The following is a 23,614-nucleotide window of genomic DNA, read 5'->3' as shown; positions in this document are numbered from 1 at the left end:
GCCCCTCCCCGGCAGCTCAGCCCCACCCCGACAGCCCCTGTTTTCCTTGGTTGTGTTTTGGGGGGTGCCTGGCACCCCCAGAGATTCAGCTTCATGGCTGACAGGCGACAAGGGCAGGGGCTTCACCGATACCCTTGGTAACCGTAGTAGTTCCTGTAGTATCGGTCTCTGTCCTGGGGGTGGTGGTAGTAGTAATTCTGCCACTAGAAGAGAGGGGAAACCCCATCACTGGCAGCCACAGCTGGATGAGGACGGAGAGGCATGACACTCATTCCTCTGGTCCTGCCCCCCTTCACCCTCTCTCTATCCCCAGAAAATACTTACATCCCGATTGTACTGTCTGTAATAGTCTCTGTATCTGTTGTACTCATAATCTCGGCTGTAGAATCGATCATAGTCTCCCCGGTATCGATCGTAGAAATTACGATAACCCTGAGGAAGGAGAAAAGGAGTGAAGATTTATGGGTTTACCGCATCACGATCCACAGCTATTCCCCATCTTAAATGAGACACATCTCAGCTTGATATCTTAACAGGATAATCTTCCCAGTATAAATTTTTCCAGAGGAACACATTAAATGGGCAAAACCCTAAGCCCTGAGAAAACAGCCCAGACCACTCTGCTCCCCCAAGCCAATAGGAATGGCTAGCACGGCCCAGAGGGAGGAGCAGAAGGAGAGCTGCACTCACCCCTCTGTTTCCAGAATGCCCCCAGTACTGCTGCCCGTAGGCCCGGTTGTCGTAGCCTCGGCGCTGCCCGCCCACTGGAAGAGAAATGGAGAGCGCGCTCAGACAGCTGGCGTGGGGTCCTGGCTCCACGTCTGAGTGGAAATCAAAAAGTCGGAGCCAAAGGCAATTCTGGGGGAATAGGAGGCCTGCTTCTGTCAGGCGCACACAATGTTAATTAAAGCACCAGCCAGGATCTTTTTAAAAGTCTGAGGGGGGAGGGCAGAGGAATAAACACAAGAAAACCAAACCACCTTGCTTTTGAAGCTCCCCAATTCCTGCAAAACATTTAAGATGGCAAAAGGATACATGGCAGAGTTAGAAACATGAGTAAAAACTGCCATTCATAGAAACACAGACTTTCAGCCCTGGAAGGGATCTCAGATGCCATAGAACCCAGTCCCATCATTTTCTACAAATGAAACAAAGTATAAATAATAAGCTACTCCAGGGCAGGAACTGTTGGTATCCCCAGTGCCTAGCATACAGCAGGCACTCAATAAGTTTGTTGACTTACACTTACACACACATACACACAAATTTTTAAAGGAAAGTGAATGCACACTGGAGGGTTAACTGACAAACTAGCCATTCAGGAGGAAAATTCATTCCATTAGTAGTGTAAAGTACTTTGTATCCCCCAAATATCCTGAACAGTGCATTCACTTTCTGGTCTATACAGCTGGGTTGATCCAGTGGACAAAGCAATAAGAAAACTTAAGATGAGGATCCAATTTCACTGCACAAATCCTTCAGATACACTGCAACAGTGAGGTGGGGAACCCACTTGTAAAAATGAAAACTAGACAAATGAGAAGGCTCAAGCATTGCTTTCCACAGAAACAAATATTTTTGGTGAAAAATAACTACCTCTTGTTGAAGAATTATGGAAAAAGCACAGAGGCCGGGGGTAAAGGACATAGGAAGAAATAAACTCCATAAAGAAGTTCCTTCCTTATTCCTTATGTTGAGTGACTTGACTTGGTTTCCTTGTGGATCCTGCTCAGCACAAAGCACAGACTGCGGCTGGGGGCTGGCAGGCCCCCAGGACTCACCATAGCCTTGGCCTCGGCTTCGGTTCTGCCGGTTGCGCTTGTTTCGATTGTTTCGGCGGTTTGTCCGCTTCTCGGAGGGGGGCAGCAGCTTCCGTGCCTCCTCCTTGTACTTAGTGACAAGGGGCTGAGCTTCCTCCTTCTCCAGCTCCCCATATGTCACCTCATCCATATAGTCGCATTTTTCAGGCAGAGAGAAGTTGGCTATAAGAGTAAGAGAGAAGCTTGTGGGCCTGAAAAGTGCATAGATGGGTAAGAGCTCATTATAAAATCTCTATTACAGGAAGAATAAGATTTTCTAAGCCTCCTCTATTAATACACAAAAAAGTGCTGCTACTTTCTCTAATATAAGTTTTCCCAAAATTGTAACAGCCCCAGGCAAAGGGCTATCTGCAAACTGTAGATTTACAAGTTCTCAGGTGATCCATAATAAATTAAGAGTGAACTGGGTTAAGGTTTCTTATCAGGACAGAAGCAGGTAGCCAGCGGCTAAAAGTAACTGAGAAAGTTTTGGTGTTGGTTAGATAAGATGCTAAGAAATACACTTTTAAAAGAGACTGATAAGAAACTGACCCAAGCCGAAAGGCACTTACTCATCTATACCAGGAGAACAGCCATCAAGAGTACATGGGGTCTTATTCATCACCTGTACGTGAGGGACTGGCACATCTGCCGGTCTCTAGACATCAAGTTCGGAGGCTGAGTCCCAGTGGAATTCAGTTCAGTGGGGGCTCTCTTAATTCTTAGATGAATCCAGTTAACCCTCATTTTTATAAAACTCAACTAAATTTCTCCCAGTGCCTGAATATCAGTTTTGGACTGGCGCAGATCATTATTAGTAAATTCAAACAATCCGTCTCTTAGCCTATAACCAGCTCCCATCCCTGGGTGTTATCAGAATTCAAAGAGCCATCAGTCCATAGGGCAGGTGGGATGCCAGGAGCTGAAGGCAGCAAGGGAAAAATCACACTCTGAAGGGAATAGCAGGAAGCAAGATCAATCAAGATAGGTAATCCTGCCTTACGGGGACCTTGCTATTAGGCTTTGTGCTGCATTAAAGATTGCAAGCACATACCAAAAACCAAACCAAAACAAAAAAAACAAGCCTAATGTGAATATCAGAAATCATGATATACACATGAGATCATTCAATCGAACCACTGTATTTTAATTTGAATCATAATACCACCCCCCTAAAATATAAACTCAACAAAGCAGAGCTTCGTTTCATTCACGATTTCCCCATGTCTGGAATAGCACTGGACAAACAATAGACACTCTTTTTAAGTATTTACTAAATGAATAACTGAATCAACGAAGCCTCTGATTTAATTATCCTGTGGTCTATCACTATTTCCCTTATTGACTCTTATCCAGAATTAGCTAAAGGATTACTGCTTCTCCATTCACTCTGCTTATTCATTTATCTACAAGTGTTTGCACCCATTAATTTACTCTTCAGATGTATACTTCAAATGTGGAGAATAACTCCAGGTGCTAAGAAGCCCTAGTAAGGTGTGCCCTGGCCAAGAAGAGGATCCCTAATCTGTATAATTTTAGCCCACCTTTCATCTCCAGCATTATAGACTCAGGCACATCATCTCCCTCCACTTCCTTCCTCAACTCCAGCCTCTTCTTCCAATCTTCCTCGTTAGGGACAACCACCACCACTTTCCGAGAGAAAGTCTTGAACAGCAATAGTTTCCGCCGTTGGCCAGAGTTGTACACGTTACACTAAGGACAGGAGGAATCACAGATGTTTTAGGAATAAAAATTATCACTCAAATTCAACCAAAACACTTACTGAGCTTCTTTTACAAATGAGGCACCAGATTGGGGGGGGGGGTGTCTTATATATACAAACTTCTTTAATTCTTTGAACTCTACATGACAGATATTGAGTTTTGCAAATCAGGAAAATTGAGACTCATAGAGGCCAGGACTTGTCAAAGGTCACAAACCTAGTAAGTGGTGGAGCCAGGAATCCAAAGGAGCTCCAACACTTTCCATTGCCTCTACTATATGTTTTACAGTCTGGGTCCATATACTGGTAAAAACACTAAGAAGAGGCATCTCTGAGTTCAAACAACTATAATTATAACACAGAACCATTTGGTCATAATAAGGTGCACTGACTCTGTTCCTTAATTCAGTCTCTCTCTACAAACGTACCCCACTTTGACTTTAAGTAATTTGATCAGATTCAATAGATGCCAAAATTTTTATCTTTGGATCTTCTGTAAAATTAGGTTCCTTTTGAATGTCTGAAAAGTACCTGATCAAGAATGAAGTTCCTCTTTGTCCGGGAAGCAATCTGGACCAGTTTACTAAGGCACTGGGAGGCTTGCTGAACTAAAAGGTCTCGGCTTTTGGGGTCCATTTCTGGCTCCTCAAGCCCCTTCATCTGATGAGTTTGAGAAGAAATGAAGAGAAACACAAGAAGTTATAGAGCAAGTTAAAGTCCAAAAGTCACTGGTAAGTGTCACCTCTTGAAATGCCACCAAAGCTACCATCTCAGTTGATTCCTATTCCTCAGTGCCGTGGATATAGTCCATTTCCTGCAGAGGTCATTTCTAGTCTTAATCTGGATATGTTCCAGATTTTATCCGCTCTCAGAAATAATGACAATACAGCAGAGGAAAAAAAAAATTCTCCCTTTAACACATACCAAAAAGAACTCATTTTTCTATTTGTGGGACCCTTGTTCTCGGACACTTGAAAGAGTAACCCCACTAGGAGTTTCTGGGCACCTCCAGAGCAAATACCACAGCTGACTAATCTCCCCCAGCAACTCACCCTCATTTGATTGAGGACAGCCTCAGCTCCCAGGATATTGTATCTTTTCTCAGGGTTTTCTTTTGCGTATTTCAGTGCCCACTGGGTCTTTCCAGATCCAGGCAGTCCCACCATCAGAATCACCTGCAAGTAAACAGCACCAGGAATGCTATGAAAAATAAGTGAGGGTCATGTTCTAAAGCCCAATTTAACATTATCCTCCCCTGTCCCAGTTCAGTAAAGCTCTGGAAGAGAAGCAACCCACACACCGCTGCGAAGCCTGAGCACTAAGGCTCTGTGGCATACCTCACACTCCTCTAAGGTCTTGGGAGGAACTGCAGTGCGCACGCGCTCCTCAACAGGCACAGCGTGGATGAACACAAACTCTTCTGGTGGTGGGAAGAAGGGCTCCTCCTTCTGACCAAAATTTAATTCTACAACACAATTTTTGCAGAGGACATGGGGTAGGAGGGCCCGGTCTGCCAGGGATTCCTTATTGATCCGGAATGCCACACCTAGGTCTTCACCATTCTTGGAAAAGTAAAGTTCTACTTCTTCAGCCTCAAAATTCTAGTGATAAAAGATAAGAGCGTTTATGGGCTTACAGGGCTTGGGGTTGAGTAAATCTTACAATTTAATCTTTTATTAAAAAAAAACACACCCAAACCCAAAAACCTCACAGACTGCCGTACAACACAACTAAGCAAGCAATGTATCAAATGCATGCAAGACAGCAGCTGATGGGAAGCAAATCGAATTCCCAGTGCCCTCTACCCACTCCTTGCTAGAAATCCACAACTTCTAGGAGCACTTACAGCAAAGCAGCCAATGACATCATTCTCCCCAAAAGTCTGGCCAAATTCCTCAAACTGCCCATTCTCTGCCTTGAGTCCTCGTCCATCAAAACCATAAGAGAATTCATCCTCACCTAGAATAGTCAACAAATTAGTTACCCACATCCAAACTTCTCATGGAGTAAGGAAGATGGTAGCAAACACCAATGATTAAGTTAAAATAACTTTACCTAGCTGTGGGTGGGAAAAATCTACAGACCATCCAACTCGAAGGAGGGAAACCTCTGTGCAGCCTTCTTTCATTGGGAGATTCTGGGTTACCTGGCCAAATTGAAAAAGAAACTCTCAGAAACTCTGGGCAACTCAATAGCAAAGTTTAAGTTAAAAAGGCAAGATTTTTTATACAAACTGAAAGCAACTATCAAAACTCATCATCAGAATAACAACCATCAATGAACTTAAACAAAGCCATGGGGGTCAATTTCTTGGCTATTGGAGCTAAGGTTATTTATTGTTAAAGTGTGGAGCCTTTTTCTGCACTAATAAAATACTGGTGGGCAAGAGTCCAGTACACAGTTGTTTAATGAATAATTTAATAAATGAATGGTCTTAATGAGCTGTGCATACTACCTTGGCCTCAAAGCAGACTTTCCCCTTTGTTACTCCATAAGTACTCCTTGCCCCAGACCACAGCGTGGGGAACTTCTCTGAGAAAAGTGGCTGCCCTCCATAGCGGTCTTTGCTCACTTGGAAATGGAGATCCGAGGTATCTGTTAAGAAACAATCTGTTCACTCTAATGCCCAACAATTGAAAGCCACCAACAGAACACAAACATACCCAGTTGTCAAGAAGGGATACAAAGTCTCCCACATGCTAAATCTTTTAAAAGTTGCAGGCCATGAAGTTTTAATCTCCCAAATCACCTCTGACTGGTTAAAACCCCAACCTGTCTGCCTCATACATACACGTGTCCAGGTTCACAAGAGTTTGATCCTCCTCCTCATCTTTTGCCTCTTCCTCTGGGGGTGGTGGAGACTTTGAGCTATACATGAGAGAAAAGCAAATACAATGTAACCAAAGCCCTCTTCTTTTGAGGGGTGTCAGAACAGCTTCTTTCAGCAAATGAGAAAAGGGCAACAGGAGCTTCCAGGGTAGATTCAATCTAAAACTTATGCCTATAAAACCCTATTTCATTTTTAATCCACCCCTCTTTGCAGACTCTCCAATCAACACCAGGTATACCAAAATCAGAGCAGACACTCCCTTCAATGAAAAGGGACTGTTTCCCTCACCGGCTGTGGTAAGCCTCCTCTCGGAATTCATAGTAAGCTCGGCCATGTTCATCCTTCTCATCCCGCTGTCTCTTTACCCCCCGCCGCTCACCATCTGAGCCTGCTGGTTTTGACTTTTCACTATCTTGGTCATCTCCTACAAAAAGGAGGGAAAGAAAATCAGCAGTTTTTCATACTGGAGTGTAGAATAAGCTCAGAACCAACAGAAACTTAAGGGGGATCTGAGTATCTGTCTAATCAGAATAGCCAAGTTACTCCCACTGCATCCACAGAACAGTCTATTTTCAAAGATCATCTTCCTGTCATTGGCTGGGATTCTTATTTAAAAAAAAAAAAGACACTATGGGCTAGTTACAGTCAAGCAGTAGATAAAAATTGGACAATTCTTGCATTCTAAATTTATCTGCTTAAATCAGGTCAAATTTGCAGATTTCCCCACCAAAATGACATGAAAAACATATCCCCTAAGTCTTTTTTAATTTAATTTTGATTCTTGATTGTCAACGAGAATTGAAGCTAGACAGAAAACATTTTCCAACACTTCCACAGCTTCATGATACAGAGGCCTCACTTTTTTTTTTTTTTTAAGTTTGCCTTTCCAGCTTTAAAATGCACAGCCATCACGGCTTTACTACTTAGTCAGCAAGTGGACTCAGGTGCATGATAGAGCTGTATTTTTATCATGGATTTTTACTGAAAGTAAACCACTAAGTCATAAGAAATCCATAAACAATACTGCATCTTTGCTGCACATAATTTGGGGGCAGAAAGGTGTTGTCATATATTAAGCAACATTCTTTACAAGAGAAAAGCAAAGGAATTTTTCCTTAGGCTTTTGTAGTTTGCAATACTAAGAAGGTTTTTAATAATAATTTAAGGCAGTCTTTTATCCCTCAACCTTTATTATCTGCTATTTGGGATACACGTTAAGTCAAAGGTTATGTAATGGAATTTTTGTTCCAGGACATAGGACAAACAATCTTCAAGTTGCATGTGACTATTGTAGAATGGGTTCCAGTTATACTATACTAAGTAGCAGCCCAAAAAATGTATTATAAAAAGAACTGAGGCAACCAACTTCATACTACAACTTGGAAGACGCTCTAGTTTTCCAACCTACTCTCACAGATAGTATGGATCACCTCTACCCATCCAATCACTTCAAAGGAAGAGAGAAAGGTCACTAACTCCCTGCGGTGACTCTACACATTCTCTTCCACAAGGTTACTCAATGGACCCAACAACAGCTCAATCATTTCAATTCAGTCAGGGACCGGAAATGTAAAAAGCTAGCTAAGTGTACAGCAAATTTACAAATATGCCCATCCATCAACTGAGTGGGAAGATTATATTTTAATCTTAAGAATACAAAGTAAACCCCAAGCCAAGTTAAGTGACTTTTCCTAAATGTACCAGATTAAGGCTTTCTCTTCACTAGTTAACTATTAAACTGGACACCGTCACACCACAGGCTGTCCCCTGCTGCTAAAGCAGGAGCAAGGTTAGATTGCCAGATTCTCTGTGTGGCTCAAACTCTTAACAATGTGCTTCTGATGGAGAAAATTTTGACGACTTTAGTTTATTGCTTAATATTTTTATGGCGAAAAAGTCAACAGTCAGGTAGCCCAAAGGCCGAAGCCTCCAACAATCGGTCTGGTTGTCCGCGGAATCGCCAGTTCGTTAGCGAATTCTCATTCTCGGTTTAGCAAAAAATAACCAGGACCGCAGGAGGCTGCTCCACAGGTAGCCACAGGCAGTTCGCATGCAAAACTGCTCACTTCTACCCACTACCACCAACGAACCAAGTTAAGCAAGAACCTCCCTCCTGCAGAGTGAGGCCACCAGAGGTGGCCAAACCTCCTAGAAAAGGGGGTCGAGAATGAAAGTCACCTCCCCTGGGGAGTCCCATCAAATGCTGATGAGAATCAGGCACTTTCAGGAAAGTGAGAAGAAGGGATCGGACCCTGGGGTGCAGGGCTGGGTGCTGGGACAGGGGCGCACCCGGCAGGCTGGAGCAGGACTCCGCTGCCAGCTCCTCACCCTGTTCCTCTGCGGCCTTGTCACCCGGCGCCTCGGATCCCGGCGTCTCGTCCCCGCTCCGCTCCTCCGGCTCGTCTTCCTCCCCCTTGCCGGTGCCCTGCTCTTCGCCACCATTTACCCCACCTGACTCGGCCGTGGCCTCCTCCGCCGGCCTCTCGGAAGCATCCGGCTCGGCCGCGGCCTCCATGGCTGCTGCCTCCGGGGGCTCTGGCGGTGGCTGCGCGGCCTGGCCCGAAGCCTGGGCAGGGGGCGGCTCTTCGTCCTCGTCCTCAAGCAGCGCCTCCTCGTCCTCCTCCTCCTCTTCGTCGTCCTCCTCGTCCGCGCCCGGGCCTCCGCCCGACGCGGCCACAGGCCGAGGCTCCGCCTTGCAGGCCCCGCCGGGCCCGGCCCCGCCACCACCGGCCTCGTCCTCGAGCATCTCGGCGTCCAGCGCCTCCTGCAGCCGCTGCGCCAGATCCACCTTGAGGCCGCGCGAGTCCAGGCCCCGCCGCTGCAGCTCCGACCGCAGCTCGGTCACTTTCAGCCGCTTCACCTCCATCGCAGCCGCCGCCTCCTCCGCCTCCCGCCGCCTCCTCCCCTGCGAACCGTCGACCGAACCCGAACGCGCAGGCGCCGCCGCCGCCCGCCTCCGCTTCACGCGCCAGCACTGAGCCCGCGCGAGCGAGCGCACGCACGGACGCACGCAGGCGACAAGGACTTGCGCGCAGCCTCCGCTACGTCGTGTTTGGTTCTCCCTCCAGGTCCCCTCCCCTTTTAGGCTCACGGAGCCCAAAACAACGCAGCAGGATAATGTTTCCCTCCCTGCTCCCCGGGTTCCGTTACCGCTGGCGGGCGCGCGCCGAGGACGACGGACTTCCCTCCCTTTAACCTCCCACCCCGTCTCACCCCCTGAGCCAATCGCCGCTGGTAGTTTCACCGCGCAGCCGCACCGGAGCCGAAGACGGGGAAGGCTGGCTGCGACTCAAGTGCCTCGTTGCATGAAGGCGTGTGCGCACCCGTTTTTTCGTACTTCCAGCTGGGGACTGCGCAGCCTCCCGGAGCTCCCTTCGCACACGCCCTTTCCATCCAGTCACCACCCTCACTCCCATCTGACTTCGGATCGCGCTGTCGTGTTGGGAGTTGCTCACTAGTCCCTCTTCTCTACTGTCTATACATGCAGAAGCTTCTTGAGAGTCAGAAAAAAAGCCAGAAAGGAAGCTGTCACAACGTGGAAGCCTACTAGTAATTGTCTTTCTGCTTAGTAAACCAAACGGCTCTCCAAAACCAAGGAATACAGTAACCACTTGGCGCCCTTTTCCCCATTCCTCAACTTCTACCCAGCAACAGACGCCCTGACCTCGACATTTAGCTCTCTTATTGGCGAACTTGAATCGTCATCTGCAACTCTGATTGGTCTTTCATGATCGTCCGGATTTTTCCAATTGGCGGAGCTGCCGGGGATTTTTTTCCCCCTCCCCTCCCCCCATCCCGGGTTGGCCCGCAGGGGAGGCTGCAGGGCTGCAGAGGCGGGGTCGTTTTGCGGGATTACTTTTCTGGGGCCGCTTCTGATTGGGTGCCGTGGCGCAATGCGCGCGACCCTTTAAACAACAAACTGTCAGGAGACCGGATCCTGTCATCTGGATGCTCCGGTCGGTAAAGCGAAGCCCAGGGGGAGATTTCCGGGCTTGGGCATTTGCCAGAGAGCAGGGGGCTGCCCGAGGGGCTTAGAGGACGTGCAACTGAGCAGCTCTGCGGTTGGGTCAGTCTCGGCCTGTGGGTTGTGGTGCACGGATCACATTCACCTCAGCTCCCCAGCTCCTGGCACAGATGTCAACAGTTGTTGGTTGAATACGTGCGAATAAAGAGCTGGGATGGGGGCAAGCCCTTTAGACTCTTAGCAGTTATCCCCGCCTACTTCCTTCCACTTCCAGGTCAGGGAGGTGTGTCTAAAAGTAAGGAGGAAGCAAATTCCGCCGGCGTTCGCACGCCTGCCACAATTCGTTAGTGCGGCCTTTGCTTTTTCGGGGTCTCCTCACCCCGAATCGCCTCTTTGGAAAATCACTTAATCTCTGGCTTTACTATTCCCACATCCTCTCCCTGATTACTTTCTTGCACTTCTAGAGATTGAAAAATACTGCAGAAGAGCGGGAGGGGCTGTAGTGGATACAAGCAAAACTCCTTCCCTGGAGGGACTCCTGGAGAAGTCATTTCCTGCCTACTTAAGTCGGCTATCAAAATCAGTAATTTTGCTTCCATCTCCAGAGCTTCAGTTGCTTTCTCACTTACCAGTTTCTCAAGCGTTATGGAGAAGCGCCTGCAGGAGGCTCAGCTGTACAAGGAGAAAGGGAACCAGTGTTACAGGGAAGGGAAGTACCGAGATGCTGTGAGTAGGTACCATCGAGCTCTGCTTCAGCTGCGGGGTCTGGATCCAAGTCTGCCCTCCCCGATACCTAACCTAGGACCTCAGGGCCCAGCTCTCACACCTGAACAAGAAAACATACTGCACACCATCCAGACAGACTGCTACAACAATCTAGCTGGTAAGAACAGGGCTGAAGGGTGGGGTAGAGTATCCAGGCAGGCACATGAAAATCTGTGACCATTGGAAAAAACACTGACGTGCTTTTCTGCTATCATTCAATTCTGCCATGAATTGAAATATATTTCCAATCTATAGGGCTGTAATTGAGTTTCTGTAGGACGGTAGTGTCACACTTCAGCTGGAGAGTTTGTTAAACACAACTGCTGAGCCCCACCCCCCAGAGATTCTGATTTACTGGGCCTTAGGTAGTGCCTAAGATTTGTATTTTCTGACAGACTCCCAGGTGATACTAATAGGTTTAGGGAATTTTGCACGTTATAGAGAAAGTACTGAACTTACCTTCAGGGTGTTGTTTCTTTAATATTTAAAATACAGGAAAGAAGGCACCTGCTTCAATTGGTGTAAGTCATCTATATTAGACATTTTTGGTAGCTTTTCCTCATTTTCCACCTTATAAACCAGCTAGATGGTAACTTGGATGAGTAGTGTCTTCCGTCTCCAGATGGCCTTGGATGAAGAGATGGATGTTAAGAATATCTCTAGGATTAATCTGCTAAAAGAAAGATTAATTCTTAGGTCTGTTCTATGGCAGCAAAAATAACCACAGAGCTAATTAAATTATTTTGAAGTATATTAAAACATTCTAATGGGCCAAGTTGAAGCCATAGAAATTATTAGGAGCGGTTTTTACACTTTGTAATGGTTGTTTAAAAGTGATTCTTTTTTTTACTACAATACTCATCAGCTATAGTGTGGCAAAAATCAAGCTTTTTTACAGTGTGTGTCCAGTGCTACTCTTAGACTCAAGTAACAATAATTATGGTAGCTAATGTTTCATTTCAACAATTATTTATTAGATGCTGAGGATCCCTGCTCATGGAACATGTATTCAAGTAAGGGAGATGAACAATTAACAACAACAACAAAAGCCACACAAATATGTATATGAAGGTGATAAGTACCATGGAAAAGAAGTAAAGCAGAAAATGGGGATAGTGATTGCTCCAGGCATGGAGTATTCACTTTTAAAGAGTGGTCAGGGAGAGCTCATTGAGGTGACATTTACAAAATGCCATGGGCAGACACTGTTTAAGCCCTTTACACATATTAAGCTATGTAAGTGCCATGAAAATCATTTGAGGTAAATTTAAGGAAACAGCTAATAAGCGATAGAGCTAAAATTAAACCTGGGCAATTCTTAACTCCAGAATTCTTATTGCAAAATACTGCCCACTATTAGAGAATAGGATATGTATTAAGGAATTGACTAGAAGTCAAGGAAATGAGATGTTATAGAGATGGGTGTCTGTCAATATCTTGACTGCAGGTTGGCTGGAAGGCAGAGACACTGGCTCAGCCATCTGTAAAGCCTCTGCTTGTGGGTGGTTGGTAGATGCTCCCTAAAGACTCACTGAATGAACAGTTTCCATTTATTGACTGCCTATAACATGTTGAGAATTTATTTACGATATCTCTCATTTCACAAAAATTCTGGAAGGAAGTTAGGGTTATCCCCATTTTACAGATAAGGAAGCCAGATCATATCACTGCCTAAAACCTTCCGATAGCATCTCATTACACTTAGGAAAAAATCCAAACTCTGACCCTTACCCCCAGGGCTGGATGTGATCTGGCTTCTCCATACACTGACTTTGTAAAGTACATTTCCTCCTTCCAGCAGCTCTGTAGGATCTCTTCTCTCAGGTTAGAATGCCCTGTCCCTTGAATGACTCTTGTCATTCAGATCTTGGCTCAGAGGTAGTTTTTTTAGAGAGGACTTCAGTAACCAAATTACACTCTGACCTCATTCACTCTCTATCCCAGGACAGTTCTGTTTTTCTCAAAGCACTTTTGAAAAATTCATTTATTTGTTTATTGTGTCTTCCTACTACTTGGGGACTAGAGTGCGAGCTCTTTACTCATCAAGATGTCTGTTTTGTTCCTCTTATCCCCTGTTCCCGCTCTGCCTCACATACAGTCATTGCTCCATAACTAGTTGTCAAATGAATGAAGCTACAGCAATGAATTAAGTGACCACCAATCTGGGGAAATATCTAAGTATAAACCATATGACCACTTGGTGGGGATGTTGCAGAAGGAATGCAAACATCGGTCCCTTAGGTCCTTTAGTAACTCATCAGCCCTGATTCTCGGTTCTTCTCAGCACCATGATGTGATAATACTAGGTTTAATTCCCACAATTAAGAAATAGGGAACCATTTCCCTTCTTAATTATACAAAGGAGAACATTGGCCTGAACATTGTCTCCTAAACAGATTTGTATTTTGAGGTGCCATTCAGTCATCCAAGGGAATGGTGAAGTAATATGTCATCAAAGAGAATGAGGATAATTTTGGAGTTAGAGAGTCCTTGGTTCAGATTTCTTATTCCACCTAGAAGCTGTGGGATCTTGGACAACTCACTTTACCTCTCTGAGCCTTGATTTCTTTATCCATTAAATGGAGGTAGTAACACCGATTTCATAGGGTGGATGAGAAGATTAAAGAAGCACATAGCACAGTGCTTGCTCTTGCCTCACACAAGTAATGGCAACCATGGTTGTTAACAAAGCTGCAGTACAAGAATGGTGGTGAAATGGGAGATTCAAGACAGAGCCTTGGGTAGAAGATACCAACGAGGAAGAGGTTTAAATAAATTCTAAAGTATGTCCTTATCAGTTTTGTAGCTGGGCCTAACCCAGCGCTAGGTACTAGTAGACATTTGGTAGATACTAAAGAAGGTCGAAGGCATGTAGAGCTTTTAGTCACTGTTGCATCCTCAGAGCCTAGAATAATGTCAGCACTTGGTAGACACTTAACATTTATTTGTTGGATGAGTGAATGTTGTAATCATCCTGTGTTTGGTACCGTCTTGAGTCGGCCAATGGAATTTAGTGCAATAAGGGCCTCCTCCCTCTTCTCTCTGCCTTTTATTTGGTCCCATTAGCCTGTCTCCTTCAGATGGAGCCAGTAAACTACGAACGAGTGAAAGAATACAGTCAGAAAGTCCTGGAACGACAGCCTGATAATGCCAAGGCCTTGTATCGCGCCGGAGTGGCCTTTTTCCATCTGCAGGACTATGACCAAGCTCGGCACTACCTATTGGCCGCTGTCAACAAGCAGCCAAAAGGTGAGAGAGAAGGGGGTTGAAGTGGTAAGGACAAAGGAAATTGTCCTACTGAGGAGGTAGGTGTGGAACGGGGTTTTGTCTGATTTTACTTTGAATTTATTGAATTTTTTGACTAGGTAATAATATATTCACGTGGTTCAAAATTCAAAAAGTGTAAAAGTATGCAATAAACAGGCCTTCTACTCTTGTATCCTTGTCTCCACAGGAAAGCAATGTGGTGTATCCTCCAGAAATCTTTATGTTTAAAAGGGAGCATATATAATCTCCCTTCCTCCCCCCAGTGAGAGAGAATTTAAAGCATTGTTTTTCAAGTTTCAGTTCCTAAGTTGTGACTGAAATAGGGTCTGGATTCCAGTGAATACACTTGATAATCCTTATTGCTTCCAGCTCTCCAGCTGGGGTCTGGCTTTTGCTTTATCAATTTATCCTTTAGCTCAACAAAGCCCAGGTATGACCTAGAAAAAGGCCTACTGAGAGAGAATCTGAGACTTGCTCCTTTGTTTCCAGGGCAAAAAGGATATTGCTAAGCAGATGGCTGGTTCAGCACTGAAAATTGTTTCCCTGTTCCTATTCTGGCTTAGAGCAACTGCTAGATGATAGAAGTAGAGGGTCCCCAAACGTTATAACAATACAGTAATATCTCACTAACTGAATGAGACAGCCACTATGAATTAATAAACATATAAAATATGAGCCACTTGTTCATATTTCTTACCTTCAAGTATATAGGTTAAGCGCCACCCATGTAGAGTATCTTTAATGGCTCTGCTATGACAATAACTATGTCTTCAAACTCCCTTTCATTATAAAATTAGCAACCAGCCCAGACCTGTACAGAGAGTTTTTTAAAAAAATTCAAAGTAGTATTAATGAGATTTACTTTTGCATGGAATAGTTGTGATATATTCAGATCTTAGAATGATTTTTAAAAATGGAAGTATGTTAACAGTCTTTGGCCCCCGAGATGCAATTATGTTCTAACTGTCTCTGACTTCTTCACCCTCTTCTAAGATGCCAACGTCCGGCGGTACCTTCAGCTAACACAGTCTGAACTCAGCAGCTACCACCGGAAAGAGAAGCAGTTGTACCTGGGCATGTTTGGTTAACAGAGAAGAAGGGTGCTCCTCTACTTGAACTTAGGTGAACCATTAAAGACCCATCAAGGGAAACCTGAGCCTCACAAGAGAATTAACCCCATACGTCTGACCAAGGTGGATTTCTGTCTTGTCTCTAGTTCTGTACGAACTCTTTACCACTTACACAGTCTGCCTCTTTTTTGTCTGTCGGTCTGTATATTTGGCTAGCTTTCAATCCATGGTATTCTTGGGGACATTTACTTTGAGGCATAGAACCAGAAAACATTCATTAGCTATGGGTAGAATTGTCATATGTATGGCATAGATTTTAATGATCGATGTTGTTAACTGTATTCATATACAGAGGAGAAGGTTAGCAGATGATGAAAATGATTGACAGAAGTTTCTTCCTTTGTTTCCTCAGATGCCAAAAGCTAAAGTTACACAGGCCACAAACTGGGCAATATATTTCTTTGGTGAAGCTAGACAATTACGAATTGGCCCACAAGTCTTAAAATGAAAAATATGAAATTAACCATGTTTGATTAAATTAATTCCTTATTCTTAATATTTCATGTACATTCAGATTCTTTTTTCCCTCCAGGAGCATCTAGTTCCTGTTATTTCTCTTGGTAACTTCTAGTCCTTTTTATTGTTTATACTCATCATGAATATAGTATACTTATTTTTTTCATTAAACTCTTCTATCTTAAAATCTCTGGAGTCAAGCATTTAAGTATTTATTTAATAACCCTTCAGCCTTCGTGCCAAAAAAACACACAAGTAAACATTTTAAGTTTTAATAGGCACATAGCTATATATAGTGTGCTCATTTCTCTAAAACATTAGGAAAGACATATTACTGTCTTTCAGAAACAATAAAAAAAGAGCAGGATAAAAACATAAATCCATTCTTTACCTGTCACCTTGTATTTTGCAAGAGCAGTTCCTTTACAGAGGAGGGAAACAAGGAGGAAGGGTTCTCCTTCCTTAGTGCCTTTTAAGCACTTTTAAGAACTTTCTGGAAGCTGTGTTGGGCACAGGTGCAGGCTGCAGGTCTGGTGCAGTCATGGCTCCGTCAATAAAGATTGTCATTCTACTAACTTGTTGTGAATAATGCCCACAGTCTATGAGTTCTGCAGAGTAGATGAGACCGGAAAGCACTGCCTCTACCTTTGAGAGGAGGTGATAATGATAAGCACATGTCACTAGCCATCATATAACTACAGACAGATTTCAGGAAAAAAACCCACCTTAGTCTTGTCAAGTGTACATGCGTTCTTCTCCCTTTATTAGTAAAACCGTCTCTCCCAGTGAGCTAGGCTCCTTTTTGTGTCTCCCTCCACCCTTAAATAATACAACCATTAGCTTACAACAAACAGTTTTTCTACCAAATTATCTTATGAAGCCCAAGGACAGAACTAACAAAAGTAGAATATTTTATTCCTCTTCTAAGCTGCTTAAATTTCTAAGCCTAGATTGTTGATAACATTTTGTCACAGTTGCATGGTTTGTTTTGGGCTTGTTTTGCTTTCTGATTTTGTTTTGTTTTGTTTTTTTGTTTTTTTCCCCAAGACTTAATGTTACAGTGAGCTATCTTCATCAATGAGAAAAAAATAAAACTGATATTTAAAACTGTGTTTTAGAAATGTATTGCCCTCATCCTTTTATTAGCGCTGCTTAGAGACAAAGTAGTTGGACTTACAGTTCAGTCTTTATTTCCAAGGCCAGGTCCTATGGAGATGTTAATGAACAGGAAAGTGGACAAAGATAGGCTGTCTGACTGGGTCTGGAGGAGGTCTGGCAAGCCCACATCCTGAAGGAATCAGCCAGCAGGTACCAACATCTCTATACTCAAGTTTGTCGAGGTGGAGGCTGTTCACCTTACCAATCTTTAAAGGTTTCCACACAGGATTTAAGGGTTAGATTGAAGAGAAAGCATTCGTGGCGGATGTGAAGGTTCAGACTTTGGCACATAAGGAACAATTTAGAACAGTGTTTTCTGAACTCCTCCCAACCCCTTTTACAATTTTGCCAAAACCACATACTACTATTTAGTTGATATTTTATTTAAATATATATTTTTAAAGGACGCTTTGGACAGAGGAACATGTTAAATGATACCATGGGAATGCACAGCAAACTCCAGACTCTGAAACAATGAGACAAGTAACCCAATTTCTTCAATAAACAAATTGCAAATAAAAGAGAGGGGAACCTATAGATTAAAAGAGGCTTAAGATACATCAGCCAAATAAATGTGACTCTATTTCTGATTTGAAAAAAACTAAAAGTTTATATGATACTGAAATAAAAGAAAATATATATATTGGTCTCTTCCCAGTCCTGGCACAGAGCTCCTAAAACCCTTGGGATTTGCATTTCTGATTTGAAAAAACAAAAGTTGATGAGATAATCATGGAAATTTGAACAAGAATTTTGTCAATTTTGTTGAATGTGATAATGTATTTGGTCTTTTTTTCAAGATTACTGCATACTAAAATTGTTTACTGATAAAATTGGGGAGGGGACTTTAGAGCACATCATATTATTTGTAAAAAAAAAAGAAAAGAAAAAAAAAGATTTACAATAAAGAAGTATTGGTATATGTCCAAGTAAACTATCTTTGGAAACACTGGCTTTGGAAAACTTAAAATCAAAACCAGTGTGAAAAAAATCCAATGTGATGGGCTGATTGGTGAGTTTCGTGAAGCTGAGCTTGGCCAAATGTTGATTGAAGCGGCATTAGACACCAGGTAAAGGCACACTTACAAAATAGCCAATTAGGAAAACAAATGAAATCCTAAACTAGAAATATGTCTCTAAAGCTGGAGAGCAAAGGGTAGTTGTTTGAAAACGAAGCTTATAACTCAAAAGCAAATAACTTCTCAGGGTGCAACTTAATTGACTGGGGCCTGGCCTGTCCTCCACATAAAAGGAGGCCGATTTTGGCTCAGTAGAAGGAAGCATTATCCAACAATTAGAGCTGTCTAACAATGGAGTAGGTTTCTATGGGAGACAGTGCTCTTTCAAACAGGTTTAACTGGCAAAAGAGTCCGGTGTTGGACTAGAGTGGATGAGCTGACCTGGCCTTCCTTGAATCCGCAAATGGGACCATCAAGAGCAGTGGAAACTATAAAGATTTTTCTCTACTGATCACACCTCTACAGACTGGCATAAACGGTTCCTAATGTCCAGTAGAAAGAAAGTGAGGCATCTGTGGCCTTAATTGTGTTGGCTGCTGCTTTAAACATCTTGAAAATTCTAACTGCCACCTCCAATGAGGAATGCATCTCACATCTAGAACTAATATATTGTGTGTCGACTATACGTCAATAAAAAAATGCATCTCATGCTGGGAACTGAAAGCAAATACTTGCTGTTTAGCAGAATTTCCCCAAGTTATAGATCCTTTTTAGGTATTAAGGGTAGCTGAGACAGTAACAATGGTTACTGTGTTCTCCAGACTGTCCAAATTATTTACATTATATGTACATGCAGACACAGATATTGATTATGCCTTACTTTTAGGAACTGCTGTTCTAATCTAAGGCAACCAATTCCCCCCCCCCCACTATATTTGTGTATCTATATACACATATATATATTTCACATACCACAAAATTCACCCTTTTAAAGGCAACTGATTCTAGGCATTTTGATTTACTGTAGCAAAGATTTTGGAAAAGGTGCTCCATTCAACTAGAATAGCTCTAATTGTACGTCTGTATCTTGCCTTGTTTCACCAAGGAGTTAAGGCAGTAATGTATTTGCATAAATAAAATTAGCCATTTGAAAGACAAAAACTCAAAGGCTATTCCAACACAAGGAAAGTGAAAGGTGTAGACTTCACTCTCCACCATGAACATGTTAAGCATCAACTTTTGCTTCCCATAATGACCCAGATAAGGGGCTTTCTTTGGCCAAATCTTCAATGCTCAGCTCTGTCTCCTTCCCATAACTCAAAAAATGGAACCTGCTAGTGAGAGTTCATAGTACTGATTATGATGGACAAATCCAAAAAGAAAGAGAAGAAATTCAGAAAATTTACTATTTTTACCTTTTTCTAAAATTTCCTTCCTGCTTTTTTTTGCATTGTTCCTTATGTGCTGGAGAAAAGGGTTTGTAGGGAGCCCTCCGGTCCATCCTACAGCAGCACTCTTCACCACAGACTGGGGCAGGCTCTTCTCTTACATTCCTAGAACTCTCCCCCCCCCCATCCCACAACAACACCCCAACTCCCATTTCTCTGTTATCTCTACTGTCAATAACCACCTGTGTGACCGCAGATGAGTAACGGGATCCCTCTAGGTTGTCATCACACTTACTGAGGGAGTTGGACTAGATGAACTTCTCTCATCTGGACTTTCTTGCTTTAGTCTCCCCAAGCACCCATCATTTCCATACCATAGGCCCTTAACCTCCCCCTGCAGACCTACCACCGCGGAGCTTAGTGTTTTCTGCCTTTCAGTTTCTCATCTTCAGAGACCTCAATTCATATTTATGACATGTAGGCAAACATTTCAAGTCATCGATACAGTATCTGTTCTTGCAACAGCCAACAAAGGTCTTTTTACATGGAAAGCAGAGGTAAAGGGCTAAGGGAGCAAAGCCAAACACTCAAAAGAGGCCAAAAAAGAAAACAAGTCACTGTCCTCAGTTAACTGTCTTCAACAATATTTTAAATCAGTATAGGGAATGTTTTAAGTCACAAGCCATGGTTCAAATTCTGGCTTGCCCCTTCACTAGCTCTGTGACCTTGAACAAGTTAACTTTGATTTCTGAGTGTCAAGTTTCCTTGTTAGTGGGAAAAAGGGGGGAGCTAATACCTCATCAAGCTGAGGAGTAAATGAGTATTTATAGGAAGTCTCTAATACAGCCCAGTACATAGGAGCTCAACTACAACAATAAATCGTAATTTTGTAACTTGTATACTTTTCCTAAGTAAAATCTACATTGCCCTCTGCCTATCTCACTTCTTTCTTCATAAGCAGCCTCACCCCCACCCCTACCCCAAGTACAGATGTCAGTTTCCTAAAAGATCAGGAGGAGAGGTAAGAAAGAGTCAGGAGGCAGAGGTTTGTGGAAGAAACCAGCCAACACCAGTTCAACGAGATACTTTCACTGCTAGCTTTATGATCCAGAATGCGGAGTGAGAAGCGATTACACCCCAAGAAAATTCCCAGTGCCCTTGGTGCTGACTGAGATCCATAAGGTCCTGCTATCTGGCTGGGTAAAGAAAAGGATGGGAGGAACCTTCAATGTGGTCAGGAATCTTCCTTCTGTCACCCAGCAGGGGAAATGAGATGCTTCCAACCTTCTGAGCTGCCCCAACGATCGCAAGGAACAGGCCTCGCATCAGCTCATGCTCCCCCAGATGTTACTTTTTGGGGCCAAGTACAAAATCTTTGGGTGGCCCTCCACCACAGTTGTTCTGTCTGTCTGCCATAGGGGAGCCAGGGAGGGGCTGCACTCCTAGGAGGGGGCCAGCCTCTGGATCTGGTTTGCTGCGTTTGGCCAGGTCCTCATTGTGAGCCTTGCGGATGTGACGGTACAGGTCCCCTGACTGCGTGTAGCTGCGCAGGCAGTAGCGACACTCGTAAGGTCGCTCACGTGTGTGCACTGTGGCGTGTCGCCGTAGTGTATAAGAGCATGAGAAGGTCTTTCCGCATGTCTTACATGTGGGAACATCCTCAGTAAAAACCCCAAAGCTTCCTGGGGCTGCTTCATACTCAGAAGGCAGGTAAAGTGGCTCATGCAGGGCCGGAGGAGCAGGCAGGGGCGAGCTCATCAGTCCTCGATGATATTGCCCTGGACCTGGCAGCAAATGGTAGGGGAGGTGAGGATCTGGGGGCAGGAAGTGGTCACTTGGCCCCACCTCCTCCAGTCCTGCTACCCTGGGCTCCTCAAAAGCCTCTGGCTGGGGGGGCTGTCCACCATACATTGCTCCTCCAGGTGGGAACAGTCCCTCAGGACCCTGAGACTGTTCCTCTGACACATCAGGCTCCTCATCGGAAATCACAATAGCTTCTACTTTCACCTGGACCAGCTCGGCTTCTGCTGGGGTGGGAGCCTGGGATGGAACTGGGGCTGGGATCTGTGCTGCAGCTGAAGCTGGGGGATAGAAGCCTTGTAATGGTCCTTCAGTACCCCTTGGTTCTACCACCCTCAGACTCTCAGAACCCACATCAAGGGGAGCCAGTGGCTCCACTGAAACTGTTGGGAGGCCAGAAGAGAAGTAGTTTGCAGGAACTGTCTCTGTGGAGCTACTGGGGCTGGCAAGAGAGACATCAGCCACGGGTGGAGGAGGTGCCCGTAGATTCGACGAGTCAACCTCCATGCCAGGTTGTGTAGTGTCAGCCCCACCAGGCATTGGGAGCTCATTCGGAAGACAGACAGTAGGTGAGGGAGCCGCAGGGCCTTTCCATTCCCCTTTGGCCCAATGGCCTGATGCCTCAGCAGATGCCAAGGAAGGCTGGGGACCACGGGAAGTACTGGACAAAAACTCCAAACTGAGGGGCTGTGAGCTGGTTTCCTCCTCCTTTTTGGTACTGTCCGCCTCTGCCAGGGCCCGGGCTTGCAGCCGCCGCTTACACACCTTGACGATGTCATTCATGTGCAAGTAGCTGGCAGCTGCCAGTATGTCTTCCACAGGGGTATCCCCTCTCAAGACCAGCTGGCCAGCATACATAAAGTCCAGAAGCAACCCAAAGGCTGGGGCCGTGACAATCTCGTTGTGGATACACACCAGATCCCTCTTGTCCAGTTCTCGTTCTTTGTAGAAAAGCTGGAAGAATGGGCTGCAGGAGGCCAGCACAGCCCGATGGGCCAAGAACTGGGTGCTACCCACCATCACGGTGCAGTCACAAAGGAAACCCTGGGACCGCTGCTCTCGGAGGCTCTGCAGCAGCTGCTGGCTGTGTTCTGGGAACTCCATAGCACCCCACGAAGGGAAAGCCCCTAGAAAAGTCCCCACCAGTAGCTCCCTGGGAAGAGAGGGCAGTGGGTTAGGGCAGGTAACCTCTCCAAGAAACCTTAGCGACAGCCCTGAAGCTATCACTTGCCACCCCCAAAACTCTGGCAACACCGTCCTGACCACAAGACGCTCGCTTAAATTACAACCCTTCTTTCTCCTAAGTCACACCCACTAGTCTCCTTTTAGCTCCGCCTCCTGGTTTAACCGTAGAAGCAGACCCCGCCCAGTTCACAAAGCCCCTCCCAGGAAGTCCCGCCCCCTAACCAGCCTCCGCTTCCTCGATGCCCACCCGGTAGATTCCAAAGCTCTTCCAACTAAGAGTGTCTTTCCCTCCCAGGCCTTCCCGGGTGATACCTCTACGCCCCACTCCGGGAACTCCCTGAGCCTCTCTCTGTCGCATTCCAGGGACTAAGAAGTCCCAGGGTGGGAACTAGTAGAGAAAGCTGATCCCTCACCCACCACCGAGCAGCTACTGGGTGAACTCCGCCCCCTCCCACCTTCTCAGTTGCAATTGGCTCAAGTTTGTCTTCCTTTGTCACGGATTGGTTCACTATCCACTAACTAGCCTCCCTCTTTGAACGGCGTCTGTAAGTGGGTACTGGTGGCCGTCGCTCAGGCAGCTAGGCGCTCGATTGGATAGAACTCCTGTCCTAAACTTTCCCTCCTCTTCCCGCCTTCTTTGCCTCAAAGCCCTCTGGATTGGATGAGCTTCTCTATTTACCTGAAGCGTTAGGAGGGTGGGGACCGCGCGTCCAGGTCGCTGAGCGCGACTCCTTCGCGTCTGGGCACGAGGCACTTCGCCTCGCAGTGTTGTACTTTAGCGGACAGCACGTCACGTTCGCTGCAAGGTGACCGGGATAAAGAGAACCAGCAACCTAGTGTGGTACCCAGGAGGCCCGGGTTTTAGACCCAGCTCTGCTGTAACCGTGGGCAATAGCTACACCTCTCTGAACTGCAGTTGTCTCTTGAAGGTTCCTTACACACTCAAAAATCCCAAGGTACCCTAGTGCTTCACTCCCTCAAATCTGATGGTTCGGACTCCCGACCCAGTAATGGTGGTGGCAGAGAACTAGCAGTTGTGTGAATGCTGTCAGTGTGTCCGTAGCCTGAACTCTATAATCAGTTTACAATGAAGAGATTGCAGTGTCCTCTGTGTCTGGAGCATACTGAGCAGGTGCTTATAGGAAGAGAGGAAGTGGGCTCAAGGCCTTAATATACTGCAAGACAGGAGA

General features: G+C 45.0%; 3 protein-coding genes across 6 annotated transcripts; 1 reads left to right on the top strand and 2 right to left on the bottom strand.

The window, feature by feature from the left end:
* Positions 1–6: 6 nt before the first annotated feature.
* Positions 7–9,536, bottom strand: HNRNPUL2 (heterogeneous nuclear ribonucleoprotein U like 2). Its single transcript, XM_019645274.1, has 14 exons — positions 8,681–9,536; positions 6,641–6,776; positions 6,314–6,390; positions 5,978–6,117; positions 5,578–5,668; positions 5,369–5,481; positions 4,860–5,123; positions 4,575–4,697; positions 4,054–4,182; positions 3,344–3,512; positions 1,782–1,982; positions 691–764; positions 325–432; positions 7–203 (listed from the first exon to the last, which is right to left on the bottom strand). Exons 1-14 carry the CDS (start codon positions 9,216–9,218, stop codon positions 123–125), a joined length of 2,244 nt encoding a protein of 747 aa, XP_019500819.1. The 5' UTR covers positions 9,219–9,536; the 3' UTR covers positions 7–122.
* Positions 9,537–10,082: 546 nt separating this feature from the next.
* On the top strand, positions 10,083–17,059 carry TTC9C (tetratricopeptide repeat domain 9C). 3 transcript variants are annotated; one of them, XM_019645275.1, is made up of 5 exons: positions 10,083–10,308; positions 10,922–11,199; positions 12,059–12,094; positions 14,148–14,330; positions 15,342–17,059. In XM_019645275.1, exons 1-5 carry the CDS (start codon positions 10,301–10,303, stop codon positions 15,434–15,436), a joined length of 600 nt encoding a protein of 199 aa, XP_019500820.1. In that variant the 5' UTR covers positions 10,083–10,300; the 3' UTR covers positions 15,437–17,059. The 3 variants fall into 3 exon arrangements, with proteins under 3 accessions (XP_019500820.1, XP_019500824.1, XP_019500821.1); XM_019645279.1 differs by having other exon boundaries at positions 10,781–11,199; XM_019645276.1 differs by lacking the exon at positions 12,059–12,094.
* Positions 17,060–20,522: 3,463 nt separating this feature from the next.
* ZBTB3 (zinc finger and BTB domain containing 3) lies at positions 20,523–22,870 on the bottom strand. Of its 2 annotated transcripts, none has more exons than XM_019645169.1 (2): positions 22,838–22,870; positions 20,523–22,392 (listed from the first exon to the last, which is right to left on the bottom strand). In XM_019645169.1, the coding sequence occupies exon 2, from the start codon at positions 22,341–22,343 to the stop codon at positions 20,787–20,789; it is 1,557 nt and encodes a 518-aa protein (XP_019500714.1). In that variant the 5' UTR covers positions 22,344–22,392; positions 22,838–22,870; the 3' UTR covers positions 20,523–20,786. The 2 variants fall into 2 exon arrangements, with proteins under 2 accessions (XP_019500714.1, XP_019500713.1); XM_019645168.1 differs by having other exon boundaries at positions 22,737–22,864.
* Positions 22,871–23,614: the final 744 nt, after the last annotated feature.

This window comes from Hipposideros armiger, unplaced genomic scaffold, assembly GCF_001890085.2.
Source record: "Hipposideros armiger isolate ML-2016 unplaced genomic scaffold, ASM189008v1 scaffold_93, whole genome shotgun sequence".
Lineage (NCBI taxonomy): Eukaryota > Metazoa > Chordata > Mammalia > Chiroptera > Hipposideridae > Hipposideros > Hipposideros armiger.
Note: the sequence above shows the minus strand (reverse complement) of the source record. Positions and strands in the feature narration are given on the sequence as shown.

Excerpts from the sequence above, each read along its gene's own strand:
- HNRNPUL2 (XM_019645274.1), bottom strand. The coding sequence starts at position 9,218 with ATGGAGGTGAAGCGGCTGAAAGTGACCGAGCTGCGGTCGGAGCTGCAG. Across the intron at positions 4,698-4,859 it reads AGACCTTAGAGGAGTGTGAG|GTGATTCTGATGGTGGGACT; the intron begins GTATGCCACAGA and ends GTTTACTTGCAG. Across the intron at positions 765-1,781 it reads AAGCCGAGGCCAAGGCTATG|TGGGCGGGCAGCGCCGAGGC; the intron begins GTGAGTCCTGGG and ends TTTCTCTTCCAG.
- ZBTB3 (XM_019645169.1), bottom strand. The coding sequence starts at position 22,343 with ATGGAGTTCCCAGAACACAGCCAGCAGCTGCTGCAGAGCCTCCGAGAG.
- TTC9C (XM_019645275.1), top strand. Across the intron at positions 11,200-12,058 it reads CTGCTACAACAATCTAGCTG|ATGCTGAGGATCCCTGCTCA; the intron begins GTAAGAACAGGG and ends ATTATTTATTAG. Across the intron at positions 14,331-15,341 it reads TGTCAACAAGCAGCCAAAAG|ATGCCAACGTCCGGCGGTAC; the intron begins GTGAGAGAGAAG and ends CCCTCTTCTAAG.